This window comes from Camelus ferus, chromosome 2, assembly GCF_009834535.1.
Source record: "Camelus ferus isolate YT-003-E chromosome 2, BCGSAC_Cfer_1.0, whole genome shotgun sequence".
NCBI lineage: Eukaryota > Metazoa > Chordata > Mammalia > Artiodactyla > Camelidae > Camelus > Camelus ferus.
Window position 1 is genome coordinate 66,819,100 of NC_045697.1, and position 21,745 is coordinate 66,840,844.

General features: G+C 36.3%; 1 protein-coding gene across 11 annotated transcripts in view; it reads left to right on the plus strand.

Annotated features, from left to right (window-relative positions):
- Positions 1-21,745, plus strand: part of BMPR1B (bone morphogenetic protein receptor type 1B) — a 347,906-nt gene that overhangs the window by 287,774 nt on the left and 38,387 nt on the right. For all 11 annotated transcript variants that reach the window (XM_032460090.1, XM_032460082.1, XM_032460042.1 and 8 more), the window contains one exon: positions 11,865-12,024. In XM_032460090.1, the coding sequence (XP_032315981.1) occupies positions 11,910-12,024 (115 nt within the window). In that variant the 5' untranslated portion in view covers positions 11,865-11,909. The remainder of the gene's footprint in view (positions 1-11,864; positions 12,025-21,745) is intronic.

Below are 21,745 nucleotides of genomic sequence, written 5' to 3' on the forward strand. Positions count from 1 at the left end.
GTGTGGCGTTATGACATTTATTGTATTGTTTCATAGGCTGTTTTTTGGTTTTCCATATGTAATTGATTTGCCTCACCATGTTCCACATGCAGTTGATTTGTCTCACCAGCAAGATCGTTATTTTATTGAAGGTACTTTAAGTGCTCTGGGCCACTGTGGTATGCAGATGGAATGGATTTAGTGATTATTTGCTAAATAAATGAATATACCACAGGAAAAAAAGAAAGTTATTAATAGGATATTAGTCAACCTTGAGCAAACTATCATTCTGTTTCTTAAACCAAAAAGCTCAATATTTTTTTATAGCCTTTGTGTGCACATGATGACTCTAGAAAGGGAAGGTCAATGGAACTGAAGTGAAGCAAACAAAAGGGATATTGAAGAGGACGAGAGAATCAGGATAAGAGAAAGAGCGTGGGAAGGAAGAGAAATAGAAACACACAGGAGATGAAGGACTAGGGAAAAGGGACAAAAAACAATTGAGGGAGGAAAAGAGAAACTCCTGAAGAAAGAAAACTAAACAATTGAACAGTAAGCTTCAACAGCACAGAAAACAGTAACAACTCACTGCTATTCACATGTGCAAGGGACCGTGATAGGTGCTTCACTTGGAATGTCTCATCTGATTCCCCTAGCATGCCAGTGTGTGCTGCTGCTCTCCACATCCTCTGTGAGGAAGGATAAGGCCGCAGAGCAAGGTGGTAGCTGAGCTGGGGTTTGAACTGTTTCGTCTGTTTCATCCTATATCCTGGTTAAGTCTGAGTCCGCTGCTTGGTGACCAACCTCATACTGGTTTCTCACCTGACATTTTCCCCCTCCTCAACCTGCTAGCCCAGGAACTCACCACCAACAGCCTCCCTTGTCCCTCTTTCCTCCGACTTCAGAGTCTCTTGAAGGAGAAAGATTCCAGAGTAGATAACGTCACGGTTAATAATGGAAAGTCTTCTACTTTATATGTGTGATTTTGCTTCAATACTTTTGAATTGGAATTGTTTATGTATTTTTATTTTTCAAAAGAGTTTTAGGCATATATCCCAACTTTTTATTAATGATTGGGCTTCATGTTGTTCATATATTTTTTTTAAGTTCTTATTGCAAACAACATAGAAAATTTGTTTGAAAATGTCTTAGTATTAAGAAAGAGGATTAGGCAATGAAAATTGAGGATTTAGGTCAGGACTTTTGAATACACTTTATTAGATAGTAAATTAAATCATTAAATTGAGTTAAATGTTTCAAGGCTTAAGTGATAAAAATAAAGATTAGTTATCTATAAACCCACCATTCAGGATTACTAAAAGTTATTTTGAAAATTAATACTGCTTTTAAGCTCTGATTCAAGTTTCATTCCTGTGTATTATAGGCTTTTGTTTTTAACCAAGGTACTGTTTAAACCAGTTTTGGTTGAGAAAGGAAATGAGTATTGATTCACATTATTTATTATTGTAATAATATAGGTAGTAGTAGAATGGACTGTTCCCAAAACATTGCTAAACAGTTCAGTACTTTCAGATTTTTCTTTCACTTATCTATCTACCCAAGGCACTTGAAGTACAAACTTGGGTGAAAGGAACTTCAATTTCTCTTCTTGCTCTGGCCTGCCCTCTGGTGAAGGTGAGGTAGAACAGAGAAGACACTCAAAATTGTGTTAATTTTTGAGATATTTAGAAAGCTAAAAAAAAAAAAAGAAAGAAAAAGAAAACGAAGAAAGAAAAATAGATTACTAGTAGATTCTGTGGCACTAAATAGTTACATGTCATCTTTCAGTGAATTTTGAAGACTCAAATCCATTTCTAAGTTCATTGTATATTTGAGACTTAATTTTCCTTGGACTATCTCTGTTCATAAAGATTACTCTCTATATGTTTTAATGTGACAGTGGATTCCGATATTGTCTTCACTGTGACATGTAAAACAATCTTTTATAACACAAACTCAAATGTTTTATTTATGGTATTGTGGAAGTGATAAGAATGTTACTGAGAAGAAGAATCAAAACTAAAATTAGCTGGAGCAGACTTTAGGATGCAGTGGATGAATTTGGAAGTTGAAATTTGTTGTAGAGTTGTAGTATTGCAAATTCTTTTTTTCTTTACATGTCACTTTTGTTCTGGGTTTTCTGATTTTTCTATAAAAATCTTGTTTTATTTTTTTCTGTAAAAATTATATGGAAGAGTACATTATAATATAATATAGAAAAATTTTAAAAATAAAGAATTGATTTCTTAAGTATCTATAACAACAAAAAAAAAACTATTATGTCTGTACTAGGCTGCCAGCTAGTAATGGTCCACTGATTACAAATGAGTGCTTTAAAGAAACTCTGTAACTCTTACCTCCTAATTTACACAAGAAGAGATGCGCTTACACTAAAGAGAGAACTATATGCAGACATACAAAATAGCTAAAAACATTTATATAACTGTAACATATATCCAATAAAAGATATTCAAGATATTCAAGAAAAATAATTCTCTGTTTAACCTTCGTAATTGAATGGAAGTCACACTATTGCGGGTCATTAATTACTTCATGAAGTTTGATTAATTTGCTTGAAAATCTATACATCTGTTGTATATGAGAGATGTGAGGAATATAATTTAGTTTTTATTCACTAAGAACACACACACACAACCATATGTCTGGAGGTGATCTTGTGGTTCAGTTGCTCCCTAAAAATCTAGTGAGCCTCTGAAAAATGAGAAACAATTTTAGATTGGCTTCCATGTGCCCTACTTTGTATTATCGTGGTAATTTGGGTAGTGAACTACCTGGGTTGATGACAGTGTAACAAGCTAAGCTAACCAGGCAGAATCCGAAGTGTCCGGATTCACTGTATTAAGCTAAAGGTTGATATTAGAGAGACACAGAGACAGATACTGCTAGGTGGGGGAGAGTGGTAGGGAGGAAGGGAACTGAAAAATGGACTGAGCGCCTAAAGAGAGATTTATTCAGTGTAGTATTTATTCCTAAGAAATTTCTGGGGAGTCTAACTTTCCTTAGTTTTTTTCCTCTTACATTTTTCTGTCAGGTTTATTTATAATTCTGTCACTAAATATTAAAAAAGCCTTAATTGCCAGGAAAGCTGTTGAGAAGAAATAATCAATGTTGTTGAAATTCTTTTCAACTTGATTAAGTAGAAACCATTTAGCTCTCCTATTTAGCTTTCCTTGGTGGAAAGAAATTTTTTTTAAATTTAACTTGTTGTTTGGAAAATACAGTGTGCTAAATTATATGTAATGTTTCTTTAATAATTATTCATCTGCCATTTGTTTTCAATGATCGTCTTTAAATCAAGTAAACGGAGGATCTAATTAATAAATTTCTTACATTATTTGAATGGGCTGAGTAAATCAAACTTTATTTTTCTTGAAGTCTGCCTTTCTCTTGTTTAAATGGAGGATGATAAAAATATAGTAAAATGTAAAAAATACATTTTGATAATTGTCTTAATCAGACATCTGATATTTGGGACATATCTTTGTTGTCGCTACTCCATTGTCCACCTGAATTTTCATATTACCATAAAGATATATCTTTGTCTTTCCTTCTAACTCTTATTTCAGCATGATTGTTATCTGGCTAAATTAGTGTTTTTATAAAATAATTATTTCTTGTGTATACGTGTAATTGCCTTTTTTATGCCTTAGCTGATGTGTTCTGTCTTGTTTTTGATCCAAAATGCCTATGCTTGCCTGTGTGAGGCTGGCTGAATTTTGCATAAATTTGGAGTGCCTTTATATGGAAATGATCCTTTTCATGATTATAACAGTAGATACAACAGTCTAGTTTCTCATTGGCCCTTTATCTCAAATGTGTTCTTGCTATTAGGAAGATCTTAAGGAGATTGAATCAATAATTTAAAACCACTCAATAAACCAAAAAAAAAAAACAAAAAAACCCAAAAGTCCAGTTCCAGATGGCTTCACTGGTGAATTCTATCAAACATTCAAAGAAAAATTAATATCATTCTCAAACTCTTCCAAAAAATAGAGGAGGAAACACTTACAGAATTTTACGAGGCCAATGTTACCCTGATACCAAAACCAGAAAAGGACACCATGAAAAAAGAAAATAACAGGACAATATCCCTGAAGAACATAGATTCAAAACTCCTCGACAAAATATTAGCAAACCAAAGTCAACAATATATTAAAAAGATCATACACCATGATAAGTGAGATTTATTCCAGGGATGCAAGGTGGTATAGTATCCACAAATCAATTAATGTGATTTGCCACACTAACAAGATGAAGGATAAAAATCTATGATCATCTCAGTAAATGCAGAAAAAGTATTTGACAAAATTCAACATCCATTTATGATTTAAAAAACCTCTCAACAAAACAAGTATAGAAGGGACATCCTTTAACATAATAAAGACCACATATTACAAGCCCACAAGTAACAACATACTCGACAGTTAAAAGCTGAAAGCTTTTCCTTTAAGATTAGAACCAAGACAAAGATGCTTACTCTGGCCAATTTCATTCAACATAGTATTAGAAATGCTAATCAGAGCAGCTAGTCAAGGGGAAAAAAAGGCCTTTAAACTGGAAAGGAAGAAGTAAAACTGCCACTCTTGGCAGATGACATTATATTATATATAGAAAACCCTAAAAACTCCACCAAAAACTGTTGAAACTAATAAATGAATTCAGTAAAATTGCAGGATACAAAAATCAGTATACAGAAGTCTGTTGCATGTGTGTACACTAATAATGAACTATTAAAAAGAGAATTTAAGAAAATAATCCCCATTTTAAATTTTCATCAAAAAGAATAGAATACCTTGAAATAAATTTAACCAAGGAGATAAAAGACCTTATACACTAAAATCTGTAAGACATTGATGAAACAAATTGAAGAAGACACAAACAAATGGAAAGCTCAACCATGCTCATGAGCTGAAAGAATTAATATTATTAAAATGTCCATACTACCCAAAATAGTCTACATGTTCAGTGTAATTCTTATCAAAATCCAATGGCATTTTTTAACAGAAGTGAAACAAACTGTACTAAAATTTGTATAGGACCACAAAAGACCCCAAATAGCCAAAGCAATCTTGAGAAAGAAGAACAAGCTCAAGGCTTCATGTGCCCTGGTCGCAAACTATTTTACGAAGCTCTAGTCATCAAAACAGTATGGTATTGGCAGACTAACAGACACATAGATCAGTGGAACAGAATAGAGAACACAGAAATAAACTCATGCCTATATGGTCAATTAATTTACAATAAAGGAGCCAAGAACATATAGTCTCTTCAATAAACAGTGTTGGGAAAACTGGGTAGCCCCATGCATTAGAATGAAACTGGACCATTATCTTACACCATACATAAAAATTAACTCAAAATGGATTAAAGATTTGAATGTGAGACCTGAAACCATATAACTCCTAGGAAAAAACATAGGTGGTAATCTCTTTAGAATAGGTCGTGGTGATGATTTTTTGGATTTGACACCAAAAGCAAAGACAAAATTAAAAATAAGCAAGTGGTACTACATCAGACTAAAAAGTTTCTGCACAGCAAAGGAAACCATCAACAAAATGAAAAGGCAACCTGCTAAATGGGAGAAAATATTTATAAACTATATATCTGATAAGGGGTTAATATCCAGAATATATAAAGAGCTCTTACAACTCAGTAGCAAAAAAACAAAGTCTCATTAGAAAAAGTGGGCAGAGGACCTGAATAGACATTTTTCCAAAGAAACAGGCACATGAAAAGATGCTTAACATCATTAATCATAGGAAATTATATATCAAAATCTCAATGAGATATCTCCCACCTGTTAGAATGGCTATTATCAAAAAGATAAGAGATAACAAGTGCTGGTGAGGATATGGAGCAAAAGGAACCCTTGTGCACTGTTGGTGGGAATGTTAATTGGTGCAGCCACTATGGAAGACAGCATGGAATTTCCTCAAAAGGCTGAAAATAGAACTACTGTGAAATCCAGCAAATCCAGCTACCATGAAACTTCTGGGTATTTATTTGAGGAAATGAAAACACTAACTTGAAAATATATGTGCCACTTGTATGTTCATTGCAGCATTACTTACAATGGACAAGATATGGAACAACCTAAGTGTCCAGCAAGGGATGGATAAAGAAAATGTGGTGTGGTATAGCTATACAATGGAATATTATTCAGCCATTAAAAAGAATGAAGTCTTGCCACTTGTGACAATGTGGATGGACCTTGAGGGCATTATGCTAAGTGAAATAAGTCAGAGAGACCGATACCATATAATTTAATTTACATGTGGAATCTAAAAAAAAACAAAAACAAAACACAAGCTTGTACATTCAGAGAACAGATTGGTGGGTTGGTCAGGAGGTAGGGTGGTGGGCAAAATGAATGAAGGGAATCAAAAGGTACAAACTTTTCATTATTACATAAGTAAGTTACGAGAATGTAATGTCCATTATGGTGAGTATAGTTAATAGTACTATATTGCATATTTGAAAGCTGCTGAGAGAAGTTCTTAAAAATGCTCACTCTCATGAAAAAAAAATTATAACTGTATATGGTAATGGATGTTAACTAGATTTGTGTTGATCATTTTGCAATATATACATTGTTGTATACCTGAAACTAATATAATGTATGTTAAGTATACCTCAATTTAAGAAAAGATCTTACCATCTTTAACAGTGTTCTTAGCTGTTAAAGTGAATTTAATCAGATGTATTCATTCTGCAGTTACTGCTTCTCTTCCCCCTTATCTTCTTATTGTTAGCCTCCAAATTATTACTCAATTATTTTAATTTTATCTTGTGATTGGAAATATTGTGAACTGTGTGGTAACAATCTTCATTTCATAAGGAATGAAACACATATAGATTAATTGACTCCTAAGTAGCAGTTGCACACTTCTATATAAATTACTCCCTTGACTATTTTGGCAAAAGCAAGTGAAGAACTCTCCACTTGTCTCAGATTTGCATTTAATCATCCATTTATTTAATGCTAATTACAAGCAATCATTTATCATCTCACTACTTTTACTTATTCAGGTCACATTGTATGAAGGAAATCTTATATGCTCATTCAGTATGTTGTCTCTTAACTCAGTTTATATATAGACAATGAAAATCTCAAAATGCTTCTTTTCTATCCTCATTTTGCTTATAATTTCTCCAGGTATTCTTTTCTGGATTTGAAATACTTTTCCCTCAGAATTTTGAAGACACCACTCTATTTTATTCTAGTTTATGGTTTTGCAGTAGAAGATTAAATGCCATAACTTATTTTTAATCTATATATATATATAAATAAATTTAGGGTCTCCCTTTGTCTTGAAGGTTTTAAAATTTTATAATAACATACTTTAGTCTGGATCTATTCATATACTCTGGATCCTTTCATATTAGAAAATCATGATTTTGGGTTATGGGAATCTTGCACTATTTATTTATTTGTTTGTTTGATAATTTCCTCCCTCTGTTGTCTCAGGTCTTCCTTTCTGGAGATATTATTCAGATGTTGAATTTCCTGGATTGATGCTCCAGTTTACTTAACTTTTATTTTTTTGTGTGCAATTTTTTTTAGTTTTTAATAATTTTTATTATATATTTTTACTGAAGTATAGTCACTTTACAATGTTGTGTCAATTTCTGGTGTATGTCATACATGAACATACATATTCATTTTCATATTATTTTTCATCATAAGTTACTGCAAGATATTGAATATAGTTCCCTGTGCTATACAGTATGAACTTGTTGTTGTTTATCTATTTTATATGTATTGGTTAGTATCTGCAAATCTCAAACTCCCAATTTATCCCTTCCCACCTCCTTCCCCCCTGGTAACCATAAGTTTGTTTTCTATGTCTGTGAGTCTGTTTCTGTTTTGTAAATAAGTTCATTTGTCTTTTTTTTTTTTTTTAAGATTCCATATATAAGTGATATCATATGATATTTTTCTTTCTCTTTCTGGCTTACTTCACTTAGAATGACAATCTCCAGGCCCATCCATGTTGCTGCAAATGGCATTATTTTATTCTTTTTTATGGCTGAGTAGTATTCTAGTGTATAAATATACCACAACTTCTTTATCCAGTCATCTGTTGACAATTAGGTTGTTTCCATGTCTCGGCTATTGTAAACAGTGCTTCCATGAACGTTGGGGTGCATGTATCTTTTTGAATTAAGGTTCCCTCTGGATATATGCCCAGGAGTGGGATTGCTGGATCATATGGTAAGTCTATTTTTAGTCTTTTAAGGAATTCCCATACTGTTTTCCAGAACAGCTGCACCAAACTACTACTTAACTTTTCCATATCTATGTTTTGATAGATATTACATGAGGTTTCCTAATCTTCATTTCAGTTCACCTACTGACATTTTTAATGTAATCATATTTTCAGAGTTCCTTATTGTTACTCCCTTTTTGTAGCAACATGTTCTTTTATTATTGATGTAATGCACTTTTTATAAAGCTGAGAGGATTAATAAGGTTTTTTTTTTTTTTAAGTTTTAAAATTTCCTTCCATGTAGTGTTTCTTCTAAGGGGCTTATCTCTATGTATTTGTTTTGTTTTCAGTCTTTGATGTTAGAGGCTTTCTTCGTGTATCTATTGACCCTAATTAGTGGCTTATATATAAGAGAATGGAATTCTCTAAAAGCTGGTTGGAAACTTTGTATGTATGGGTACCTCTTGTCACCAGTGGGCCTTGCTGTAGGATAATATTGCAGGGCTGTTTCACTGAGAAACTTCCAATATCCCCATCTTTAGGTATTTTGTTTGTTTTTGACTTTGTCAAATTCCTGAGTAAAGAAGGCATAAGGCAGGCTGCACTGAGTTCTGGAAGCCATGAGGGTAGGAGGTAGAGTCAATATCCAGTGTAAATGCTCAGTGAATGTTTGTAGTAGGTGGTACCCCTGCCCCTCTCTCTGCTTGGTGTCCTGCAGTCCCTCACCTTGATTGTAAACAATGAAAATAAGGAAGGCATCTCAGTGACATTATGTTAGATTTACTCTTATAGTCTGCTGCAGGGGTGGGGAAGAAATGCTACCAGCCTGTATGGAATGGGAAGGATGGCTGAAGCTCGAACTACTTCTGAAACAGGTTTTCAGCCTCCATCTCTTTTCAGTACTCCTGCACTCCCACTTCTAAAGGGAACTGGTGGTGTCACTGCAGTTTGGGGGGGTAAGTGGCAGGATTATTTTGCTTCTTGGCTTCTCCCTACCTTTGGCTTAGGAATCAGCATTCTCAGCTTTATTAAATCAGTTACTGCTTCTGGTTAGTAGGTTTTTATTACTAGTGTCTTTTTCTTTTATATTGTTCTTTTTTTTAAAGCCCCTTTTCTTGTTCTTGTAGTGAAATTTTGTAATTATAATACTCTGTAATCTACCCTTTTCAATAAAAATTATATTTTAACAATCTTTCCTGTCAATAAATATCAACATTTTAGTAACTACATAGGAGTCTTTTTTTTAGAGATCTAACTTATCCCCTACTGTTGTAAACATGGTTTGTTGTAAGCAGTATTACAAAGAATCTCCTTCTGGCTAAATTTTATATCAGTATTTTATTTAAATAAATTTAAAATGTGAGAAAATAATGAATCCTCTCTTAAAATGTTTCTTACAAAATGACATCTTATTTCCGTTAGTGTGAGGGTGTTTCTTTTCTACTGTAGACCATTTGGTGTGAACAGTCTAACCTTTTCCCAGCAGATGGTAAACTCTGTGTATGTTTAGTTCATTCTTCTTACCCAGCTGGACCTGGAACAGGGTAGGTACCCAATATGTATTTGCTAAGTAGACATGTGCGTAATGAATGAATTTTCATTTTTTATTTTAAAAACTTCAAGGATCAGGGGCCTGGTATGGAAGGAAGCAGGATGTAATACATATTAAATATCTTACTTTCATCACTTTGAGTTACTCTGAGGTAACTCAGGTCAAAAAGTTAGTAAGATTGAGAGCCAGATTTAAAAGAAGGAAGCCCCTTGTGGCAGGGTGATATATAGTCATACCAACAGCCACTGCACCTGGAGAACAGGCAGTGCTGAGGCATTTGTGCAGGCAAACTCGTAACAGATTTGGCCTTTGGGAATTTAACTTAAGGATCAGCACCCTATTTTATAGAGATTATTATCTCTTGTTGGGATTAATTGTGTGGTTGGATTAAGTAAATAATATTTGCTTAATATAGTAACAGGTTTCTCAGTGGAATCTGCACATGATCTGTCTCAGAATCACATGCGATCTTGTTGAATATGCACTTCCCTTGGCTCACCTGAGACCTATGGAATCAGAATCACTGTGGGTGGCCCGGGATTCTGAACATAACAAGCTCTTCATATGCACATTACAACCAGAATGTCTGCTGTAGACTTAAATACTGTTGGAGGAAGTTGTTGGAGAAAGTTAGGTGCACGTCTTATATAAATTTGGAGAATCTAATGAGACATTAGAATTAATAACTGGAAAATTCTGATAAATCGATCTAACATATTTTATTGCTTTTTCCTTCAATTATTACTCTAAGAATTCAGCTGATTGGCAGCACACAGAAAGTCAGGAAAATTCATCACAGATCTTTTTCTTAACTCTTCATTCTCTGATATAACCAACAATTGGAGGCACTCATTTGTAGTTAAAAAAGTAACAAATGATACACTGTACCCATCTATTGTCTATATTGCAGTTCTGATCAAGAATTTGCTTTTTAACCCAACATCTTTTAGATGACATTTTTGTTGCAATTTTGTTTAACTGTAGGCAAACTGGATGTGTTGAGATTTTAAATCAAACACTGCTCAGGGTGACAGATTTATACAGTGACAGCCTGTATGAAAGCTCTTAACAACGATGCCTGAAATCTAATAGGTGTCAGTCAACACATGCTGCTTTCTTGAGCATCATTACTTTCCAAAAGTGGTGGTAGAGAAGAAAATACGAAAATTATCTGAGTGATATGTCAACCTGTGTTAACGAAACATTGTCGTAACTATTGAAAAGGTAAAAAAACTGGATTTTTCCAGGAATACTAACATTTATCAAGTATTCTTATGTAACATGCACACTCTGAGCCTTGACATGAGGTAAGTGCTTATAATTATCTCCATTTTAATGATAAGAAAATGAAGCACAGTGATATTATAAAGTTATTCAATGTCAACTAACTGGTAGATAGTAAACCTTGCTTTGAACCCATAAAAATCTGTTTCTAGACATCATGTCTACTAGCGTGTATTCCATTGAAGATATAGAACCATCGCTACCATGGTAGGTAGTCACTTGTGCTCGTAAAAACTGATGAGGATGATCTATCTTTTGAAATATATCTTGATAACTTAGTTTTCATCTTCTGACTCAATTTTGCAGATTAAGTATTTCTAAAGATTTCTTTTAAAAATACATGATATACCTAAAGTAAAGAGACCAGTAGAAAGTTTTAGGGCCCAAACAATCTGAGTTTAAATGCTTGCTTCATGGTTTATCAACTGTGTGCAGAGCACTTAAACTTTGAGTCTTAATTTTCTCATCTGAAAATGGAAATGATAATATTTACCCATAGTATTACCATACACAGTAGAGATAATCTGTATAATAGTGTCTCATTGAATTCCTTGATCTCAATCAAATACAGTGTATGATAACTTAATATATAAACCATTATTCTGAAAAGATTATGAAATATATGAGATATATTATATGAGATATATTATGTAGAAGGTATATTTTTTAACATATCAAAACATCAGAATATGTTTTCTGTTTCAATCTTTTAAGTATCATGAATGCCTAATGTTTTGTTTAATATTATTCTTTGGACAGAAGACTGAATGGGCTATGCCACAGATTCTTAAATTAGACTTAATCTTTCTCCTTTTCAGCAAACTTCCTTGATAACATGCTTTTGCGAAGTTCAGGAAAATTAAATGTGGGCACTAAGAAAGAGGATGGTGAGAATACAGCCCCCACCCCTCGTCCAAAGATCTTGCGATGTAAATGCCACCACCATTGTCCAGAAGACTCGGTCAACAATATTTGCAGGTTGGTCGTATAAATTTTTTAAATCTCGTTTTAACAGAGTGTCATCCTTATTGACTATAGAATTGTAGGCTGGTGTTTCCAAGAACACAGTTGGGGGATTGTGCCTAACCCCATTAACTCAGAGCTGTGCCTGTATGTAGAAAAGGAAGGACTGAATCACACTTTGCCCTGAAATGATGTTCTGAGATTTTTCTTCCTCCAGACATCACTTGTGCACGTGAATATAGAGCACGGATCCAAGGGTCCATGTCAAGGAGCAAGAATCATTTTTTTTTTTTTTTCAAAAGATCTTGCCCCCTCCTGCCAAAATAAATGCAACAGCAGGTGGTGTCAAATGTGTCGGGGGGGTTTTTGTTTGTTTGCTTTAACCATTTATTATGCTGATGGTGTTAGTGCTTTGGAAAGAACACCGAAGCTGTTAGGAATATTCATAAACCGACTCTGGGAAGTGGTGTGGCCATAGAGCTCATGTGAGTCCCCCAGATGTTCAGAAAGATGTCGAAGTACTAGAGAATAAACCCTTAGTAGATAATCATGTTTGTATAAATGCTTTCTAATGTTTGAAACTGGACTATTTGCCTCTTTCTTCCTTGTACATCTTTATGCAGCCACACCCTTTTTGCTGGTCACTACCCCTGCATTTACTCCCCAGGGTGAGGACAGCAGTGGATAAAGAGGCATAGCCTCATGAGGCCAGAGTGTGCCCAGGGAGGAGTGGCTGGGTTACCCTGACATGTGTGGATCTCAGAAGTTAAAATGTCAGCGAAGCAGAGTCTCCCTGAAGGAGGGTAATACCCAAATAGATGGGCTGCTAGGTTTGAAGTCTAGGCAGAGTATCCCAGCAACCATTAGGAAGGAGCATGAAGCTGAGAGCTGAGTTGAAGATTTTTTTTTCCATTCTGAGACTTTTTTTTTTAAGCTTCATATGAAGGAGAATCTAATTTAAGCTTACCAGTGTATCCTGTAATATGTATTTCAAGAAATATGTATTAACTGAGCGATGCAAGGAGAAAATTGGGGTATATTCATAAATATGTCTCATTTAATAAGCACAGCAACTCAGCATGGTAGGGAATGCTTATTTCCTACCCTTAAATGTAAGAAATTCAGGGCCCAGAGAGGTCTAGTAACTTGGCTTTTATACGACAGGACAGAGTTGCAATCTGTGAGTCTTATGCCAAGGTAAAATGATTCCAGAGCTCAGACAGTATTTCCTGGGGAACACTACCTCTTTGTGGTAAACAGAAAAAGTATCAGGAGAATTACAAAGCTTTCTGAAGAAGGGAAAATTAGCAGGAGGAGGCATATTTAAGGAGGTATTTTACTACTTTGACTGAGTCCGTAGTAATTAAGAATAAATCTTTGCATGCCCTTCCCTTTGAGCAATAATTCTGGTAATTGTATGTTCAGGTTTTCCAAAATTATCCCAATTTCAAATATTTTGTCCTATTTTCCCAAAGGCCATTGACATGTCCTAAGTTGATTTGGGAGAAGGTGTTCAGGCATGGTTAACCCAGTGCACATTTTCTGTGGTGAGAAGGGGAAGCTTGGAGGGTAGGCGGAGACATGGGAGGACTTGAGCCTGGAGATGGGAAATATTACTGTGGTCTGAAGGGGATGCTTAAGTAGGAGTGGCAGTGGAGATTGACATGATTTGATTTGCCTTTTTGAAAAATGTTCTCTGCTGCAGAGTACTGAATGTATTAGAGGGAAACAAAAGTGAATTCAAGCACAAAAGCAGCCAGGTGATAGAAACTGAAAAGTAGATTCAGGAAGGACAGTGTATGTGAGAGAAAATGATCTTGGACTGTGGTGATGCTGGTGCAGGTGAGAGCTGGATGTGTTGGAGAAGTATTTTGAAGGAAAGTTTTATGTTGATGAAATGGATATGGGAGGGGGCCAACAGGGACTTCACCAGTTGGTGGGTGTGCATTTAGGTGCATCTTGTAGCCTTTTGATGAAAGACTACAGAGAAAAATAATCAAGTTTCAATCTGGACATGTTGAGTTTAAGGTTTCTGACACATCCAGATGGAGAGCTCAAAGAGTAAGCAGTAGAATGGGTTTGGAGCTCAGATAAGAGGTTAGGAAGAATAAACATAGCATGAGTAGAAAATCAGTCAGTTTTTGCTATGAAATAAGCAGCCTCAAAATCACAGTGGCTTACAAATAAAAGCGTTTATTATTTCATTGCTGGGTTTACAGGTGGGCTGCAGCTGTGCTGGGCTCTGCTGGACTAGGTGGGCTTGGCTTTAGGCTACTGCTTGGGTTCAGACCTGCTCCTAATGTTTCTCATTCTTCTTGGACCAGCAACTGCTCATATGAGTTTGAGGGAGCAACCTCTTGCAGCTTCTGCTTGTGTCATGTCCTCTGACATTCTGTTTACCAAAACTAGGGACATCCTCAAGCCCAAAGCCAGTGGGAAGCCATGTTTAGGATGTGGCATGAACACTTGAGAACAACAATAGACCAATCCAATCTACCAGAGTAGGACTGAGCCTGGAGACATTTGATGTTTGAGTAAAATGGGCTCTCCCCAGGAGACTGGGAATTAGCAGTAAAGCAGTGAAGGTGGTGTCATCGAAGCCAGGTTTCCAGAGGGAGGAAGTAAGGTCAGCCTTATTAGATGTTATTAGGAGAAGGACTGAGACACAGCAGTCAGATTTATTGACCTTGATAACTGCAGTTTAGAAATAGTTAATGTGGAAGGAGATAGGGACGCCAGATTGGAATGGTTTGTGAATTATGTGGTTTCCAGCCTTTGACTTCTGATAGCAAAGAAAAATGAAATAAAAATAGCAATCGGTAGCAATGGAGCTCCTCCAAAAAAAGTGAGTATACTGTGATAGTCAGCGTGCCTCAGTTAACGCCTAGAAGTCAACAGAAAACCAATACAGAGCTTTTATACTACTAGCACGTTTACTTCCACCCAGCTCTGATCATCACAGCATTCCTATACAGAACATAGCATTATCTGTTTTCCAGGTGAGAAATCTGAGACCCTGAGAGGTTAAGTAATTTTCACTAGGTCACTCATTTTTCATGCGCAAATGACTGAAAAAAAAAATTGTGGCCAAGTTTCCAAAGTCCTGAATTTTTGACCAGAAGCTAACTCTTGGCAATCAAAGGAGCAGAAATATGCACTCTTACGTAAAATGCATATCCATTTTGCTAAGGAGTTGCTGACTCCAGTTAATCTGAGAGCTGAGATCATTCATGTCTGAATCACAGGACCTACTTTTGTTCCTGTGCCCTAAGACCTAAAACAGATCAGGCCTTTCTGCCTCCATTCCTGTAAGCCCTCCGAGTCAGTCCTTCTCACGCTGTCTCTCATCAAAGCCTTCCCCCTCAGTAAGTTGTGCACCGGTACTCTCTAAAGTACAGTCAAAATGAGTTACTAGAAAAGTTAATTTAAAAATAATTGCAAATTGTCTGCTGTGTTTTTCTCTTATCTATTAATTAGATTCAACAGAGCTAAATTTATTGCTGTACAAGTTTCAATTTCTATATTAATGTACTCACAGACCAGTAACAAGTGGTTTGCAAGGGAACAAGTACACTTTGAGAAATATTACACAAAATCTTGCACTCACAGGTAAAACAATTCTAAGACAAGGTGTGTTTGCTTGAGACGTACATAAGGGCTGGTCAAAGCTATCTGCCCTGAGGCCTTGTACCAGGCAGATCTTAGCCAAGCTGGGTGCTCCAGGATGGTCTCGTGCTCATTACCACTTACTTCCACGTGCCTGCAGAGAATAATCCAAAAAGTGGCCCAAATCAAAAGCGCATCATACTTAGAAGAGATTCTGAAATCCCACATGATAATTCAGTGCATGTGCAAAGTATAGAGGGTTTTTTTTTTTAACTCTTCGTAAGTACCATCAATCACTTTACCAGCCAACGCCAAGGCCAAAGTCATTCTTGGCCTTGATTCCTATCAGGTATAGTGTGTCTGCTTCCAAAATTTATGCCATTTACGTTGCCTAATGGCATGCGAGTTAGAGGATGTAGTGCAAATATATCATGCTGAGTACAGTATTAGAACCATTTTTTAATACCCATAATTCAAAGCCTGGGTGAAGCCAGTGTCCTGTCTCCCTCAATATAACATCTGTCTTCTGAATACCTTTCCAGGTATTACACTGCGTTGTTTTACCCTTCTTACTCCATTTCCACATTCTATTCCTGGGACCTCAGACTATCACTACATGCCTTGAATGCAGCAAAGTCTTCTTAATTAACTCTTTTTATATGACTTTCACCATGCCAGTGTTCTGTCTGATTTTCCTGTCCCAGCAGGCATGATCTCGGCCCTGTTTATTTTTTTCTCTGTATAATCTCGTCCTGCTTTATGTGTCCTCCCTTGTTTTTCTTGACATGATCTGTGATAGTCATTTATGTCCCTCTCTTGCCACCTCCCTCGAGTTCTGCTCTCTCACACAAGTCTATCCAGTTCTAAAAAAAAAATGTTTTTTCACTCTTTTTCAAGGTAATTTAAAATATTTCCTCATTTATCTTACTGGATTCTGACCAAAAAGTCTATCTGGGCAGTTTTCACAGTTTATAGGTATAATAAATCACATCGGATGTTTGCACAAAGACTGTGCAAACGACACCAGGCTGCCTAAAGGAGGAATGAGATAAGTCTCCACTGTATCTGGAAGAGTGAGAGAGGGCCGAAGGGAAAGCTTAGGGGCTTAATAGAAAGTAAACAGTGTAGGGCTCATTACAGTCATACATAGAGAACCATTGAAGACTTTTGAGCAGGGTGGAAACTGTAAGGTTTATCAGGCAGTGCTGTACAGAGCCCTTATACAAAGTTTGTATTAACCCAAAGCTTCTAAACTCTTGCAGAATGTGGTGGTGTGAGTTTTCAGAGAGGTGCTCCTGACCCAGGTCTCAGAGTGTTTACAGTGCGCCTTGTTCTCATTCGTGTGTACATCTTCCATTCATCCAGTTCATTTTACTGAGCTTTATGACCTTTTTTTCTCCCAGTAGAAGATGTTGAATTAAAACCATTTCACTTATGAGAATGGCAAGCCCTTCTTCAGAACTTAGAATTTAGTTGGAAGAGGACATAGTTTCAAATTCACTCATGAAGTATTTTCTAAGGAATAACTCTACTTTCATGCCTCTCAGTCATAAATGAGACTTAAATGGGCCCATTTGTTGTTGGACTTAATAGAAAGTGAGGTGCAGGGCTCTTTGCAATTACACATAGGCACCGCTGAAGATACTTGAGCTGGAAGGAAGACATCAGATTTCTTGGGCAGCGCTGTATGGAATGGGTTGGTCTAGAGCGGAGTGGGGACGTCCTGCCAGAAGGACGTCAGGGCAGTCTCAGTGAGAGGTAGGGAGGGTCTGCACAGGGTGGTGGGGGTGAGAATATGCAGGTGCTTGTTTAATATAGAAATTGAGACAAATTCAAAAACTCTTGGACCTCAAAGGAGAAAAGGGAACAAAACGCTAAACCACTTGGCATGGCTTCCAGGGAATAATGTATGATAGTTAGACTTCCCTGAGGAGGGAGTAACAAGGCCTCTGTCACACTGCAACTTCATCATTAGCGCTGTGACTCTCAGAGGAAAGGCCGGAGAGAGGGAGCAGTGACAGTCTTATCTGTCTGACCCTCTTTTCCTCTATCTCTTGAGAATCCACCCACCTAAGAAGATAAAGGAAAATGTATATAAACCTTAGGATTCTGTTACTCCAGGAATTTAAAATTTTTTTTTGAAAATTAAATAGAAGTTTAATAGAACTTGGCTCAACATTGTTCTTTGCTTTTTTCCCATCAGTAGAAAGGACTTCGTTAGCTTATGCTTTCTGTCCCTACTGCGTGAAGTTGAATGACTTCGTCTTTCCTAGGATCGATGGCCTTTAGGGACTTTGAGCTCATCAAAAGCAAAGGCTGCATCGTCCTCACCCTTGCTTCTCAGCTCGTAACTCCATCTGAGGCATAGTGTGCTTCATAAATGCAGAATTAACTACTGTCAGCAAAGCTCTAAGCAGCTTTCAGCTCTTTTAGTTAACTAAGATCTACATGATTTAAATAGCAAGTCTAGAAGTTGTGTGTATCTTTGAGTTTCCCTGTGACAGAAAACATTGAAAACTTTGTTAACTCCCTTCAGTGGGAAATAGATATTTTAGAAGACAATGTTCTCAAGGACCTATTTATAACTGACCTAAAACAAGCAGCCTTTTCAAATAGATTCTGAGTGACACTTAAATTTGAAAGAAATTTAAGAATTCTAGAGTTTCTCACATACTGAAAAAAAATTGGAATACATAATTCAATTCATTTTGTTTGGAATAAATAAATTGATCAGTATAGAGGGCTATTAATCCCTGTGAGCAGATGCACTTGAGCAAAGAATCCAGTTATATAATCAGTTTTTGTTAAGAGCAGAATTTTAAACTATTTAATAATTAAATAATAATTTTTGAGTTACTTAATAACTTTAAAGTTATTTTAATAATGCTTTAAAATTTCCTATCACCTGGATTGAACAGAGCAGATATACTTTTTATTTTAAAAGTATTAATACTTTAAAAATCATTTTATAGTTAAATTAATCTTTATAAAGATCTAAACCATTAAAAGAAAACTTCTACAATAGTCCCTTCTCAACTACGGTAGTTACCCTGGGATTTACAAGAAAGAAATGTGAGATCTTAGTGGAAGAACAGAGGTAAAAGGACCGAGACTTGGGTAAACCTTATACACACTGTACTCACTAAAATAAAACAATAAATAAAGCCCCTTCAGTAAAGATGCTGTCAGAGCAATTTTAGACATACTATGAAATTGGTTTCTAACCATTCTGTAAGAACTGGTGAGTGAGTTAAGGTCCAGAAGGCCATTTTTAAATCCAGTTGACCCAGATGAAGCAAAGCTTTCGATTTCTGGATACACACCCATCTGAAGAGTATCATTTGGTCCCTCAAAACATTACAGTAGGTAAATCTCTTTCTGAAAATCTTTTGAAGTAGTTTGTCCCCTGATCATCTTGGTATGCAACTGTTCTGTCTTGTTAATTATTATTTTTTTTAACCTATAAGACAGGGCAGCATTTTTGGAATGTTACGTCAATTGTCTTCTTCTTTTAATTGAAGTATAGTTGATTAACAATGTTACGTTAGTTTTAGGTATATGGCATAATGGTTCAGTATTTTTTAGATCATACTCCATTTAAAGTAATTATAAAATAATGGCCTGCATCTCCCTGAGCTGTGCTGTGTATCCTTAGTAGCTTATTTTATACGGTAGTTTGTACCTCTTGGTTCCCCATCCCTGTCTTGCCTCTCCTCCCTTGTCAGTTGTCTTCTTTTAAAATTCATAATCATTATTGTAATCAAATGATTCATCCTGCATTCATGTATACGTCTCAATGCTTTCAATTTTGTTGACAATTATTTCCCTTTTTGTTTCCTTTACGATTCTTCATCTCTTCTTGTTATCACTGCCAACACTCTGGGAATGAGGGGGTAATAATCTATATAAAACATTGAAAACCTAAGTTTAAATAGGGTAACCAGCTGCAGAATGTTCAAATGAGAGTTAAATGCCTGTTGGGACATTCAGCAGTCGCCTTCGGTGGTGGGTGACATTGATCAGCTTTGACTCCAGAGAGCACTTGTGTTTACGTTTGTGCTTGCTTGAGAGTTGAAAGTTCTAAGTGATTCTTAAACGTCTATAATTGTACTGCTGATTTCCAGTTAACTGTCCCTTACTAGCTAGCAATTTCAATAAGAAGCTTGTAAATTATTTTTGCTTTGTTGTAGATAATATGTACTTGAAACAGTTCTCTCACCTCCTTGCTTGTCCTCCAGCTATTTGAGTTCCCATCTGAATTGATGCCTTAGGGACACCAACTCTTTTCTCCAGGGTCTCTCTCCCTCTCCATCCCCTCTTTTTCATAATTCTTTTTGTATTGAAGTAACATTGGTTTATAACATTATATAAGTTTCATGTGTACAACGTTTTATTTCTATTTCTGTATACACTACAGCGTGCTCTCCACCAAAATTTTTATTTCCATCTCTTTATATTTTTAGCTTCCCCCTCTTCTCAGACAAGGGAGTGTGTTTTGAAAGCTTGAATTTACTCTCCATGATGTGATGTTTCTTTACATATCCTGGGGCATTGTAACAGTTAACATGCCAACAGTTTTACCAGCTTTTTCTCTTCTCTTTTTTGATTCTTATAAGTTACCTAAAAATACATCTTTGTATACTCATGTTTTGAGTAGGGAGACCTCATGATTAAGGAAAAATTAGTCTTTTTAGATTTAACACATTGTGTCTAACTTTTCTTGCTGTTCTGTGATTTTCTAATGTCAGAAACTTAAAATGACTTCATTTCTAATGCCTGAATTTTACTTTTGTTGAGAAATATGTTACACGTGTAGTCTAACTGTGTAGGAAAGCAATAAAAAAAATCACTTGAGTATAGTTTGCTTATATTGTTTAAAGTAAATTTCTAAGGCCAGCTCTTTTATTGTTTTCAGTGTTTACATGCCTTAGATTTTTCATAGCAATTTCAGTAAATTGGCTAAAAAAGCCCCAAAGATTTCAGAGCCAGGGCTGTTCAGCTGCATTTTTCTTCTACAACCATATTCATGCATTTGACCTTCATCTAACAAAGAGATTCATCATTGCCCTTCCCTAGCCACTGATTAGTATGTTTGAACTTGACTGTGCTGGTTCTTGTAAACCGAGGTGTTTTGGATCACTTGAGGCTTATAAAGCCAGTAAACAATTCTGAAGGTGTTGATGATAACTGAAGGGCTAATGTATGGCAGAACGCTGCTGCCGCTCATACAGAACACACACGCACATCATGGCTAGTGCCGTGCTCAGAGCTCTCTTCCTCGGACCTCTCAGGACTAGGTTGTTACATCTGTCTTCGACGCTGAGTATGCATCTGTATGAGAAAACAATGGAGATCTAGTTTAACAGTTTATTTCTTAGCACATGGCAGTAGTGGTTTGTGACTCATATTGGGAGCTGGCTGGCATTCATCACCCGAGCTTGTGAAGACAGTCATGTCTGTTTATAAATAGTTCTATATACAATAGTCCCTGGTTTTCATTTTTAATCCCTGGAGGGGCTTTGGGAAAACTGGGAATGAAGCAAGAAGTCCTTGCTTGATTCAAGGCTTGATTCTGTAGCTGCTTGTTTTATGACCTTGTACAAGTTTGTTAGATTCACCTAACTTTAATTTACCCATCTCTAAAAATAGAAATATTACATCTCATGGTGGTTGAGAGAATTAAATGAGATGGAGTAAATGAAAGTCCCTTTTCATGCAGAAAACCAGACAGATTAAAAGTATTGTTTCTTTGACGCACATGATTGTGTTAAAAGCCCTCCTTTCTGTCATCCATCCTCATGCCACACCCAACTGAAGGCTGGGCTAGTTACCACAAAGCCTGGTGTCCCCAGACGCCGGCCCGGAACAGGCTACCGCATGGCAGAGTCACAGTCACCTCGCTTAGGCTGTGCTCACCCCAGCTCCTACCCCCTTAGTCTGTGTGCCTTAGTGAGAGAGACGCTTATGCCACCAGCTCCAAGCAAGGAGAACCGGCATAAACATTTGCCTGCACGGGTTCACACGCCTGCTTGGCCTCTCATGGGCTGGAAGGCCTTTGAGAAATTACCCAAGGTCTCTGAGCCTCGGTTTCCTCATCCAGGAGGTAAGCATGCTACCGCCTTCCTCTTTG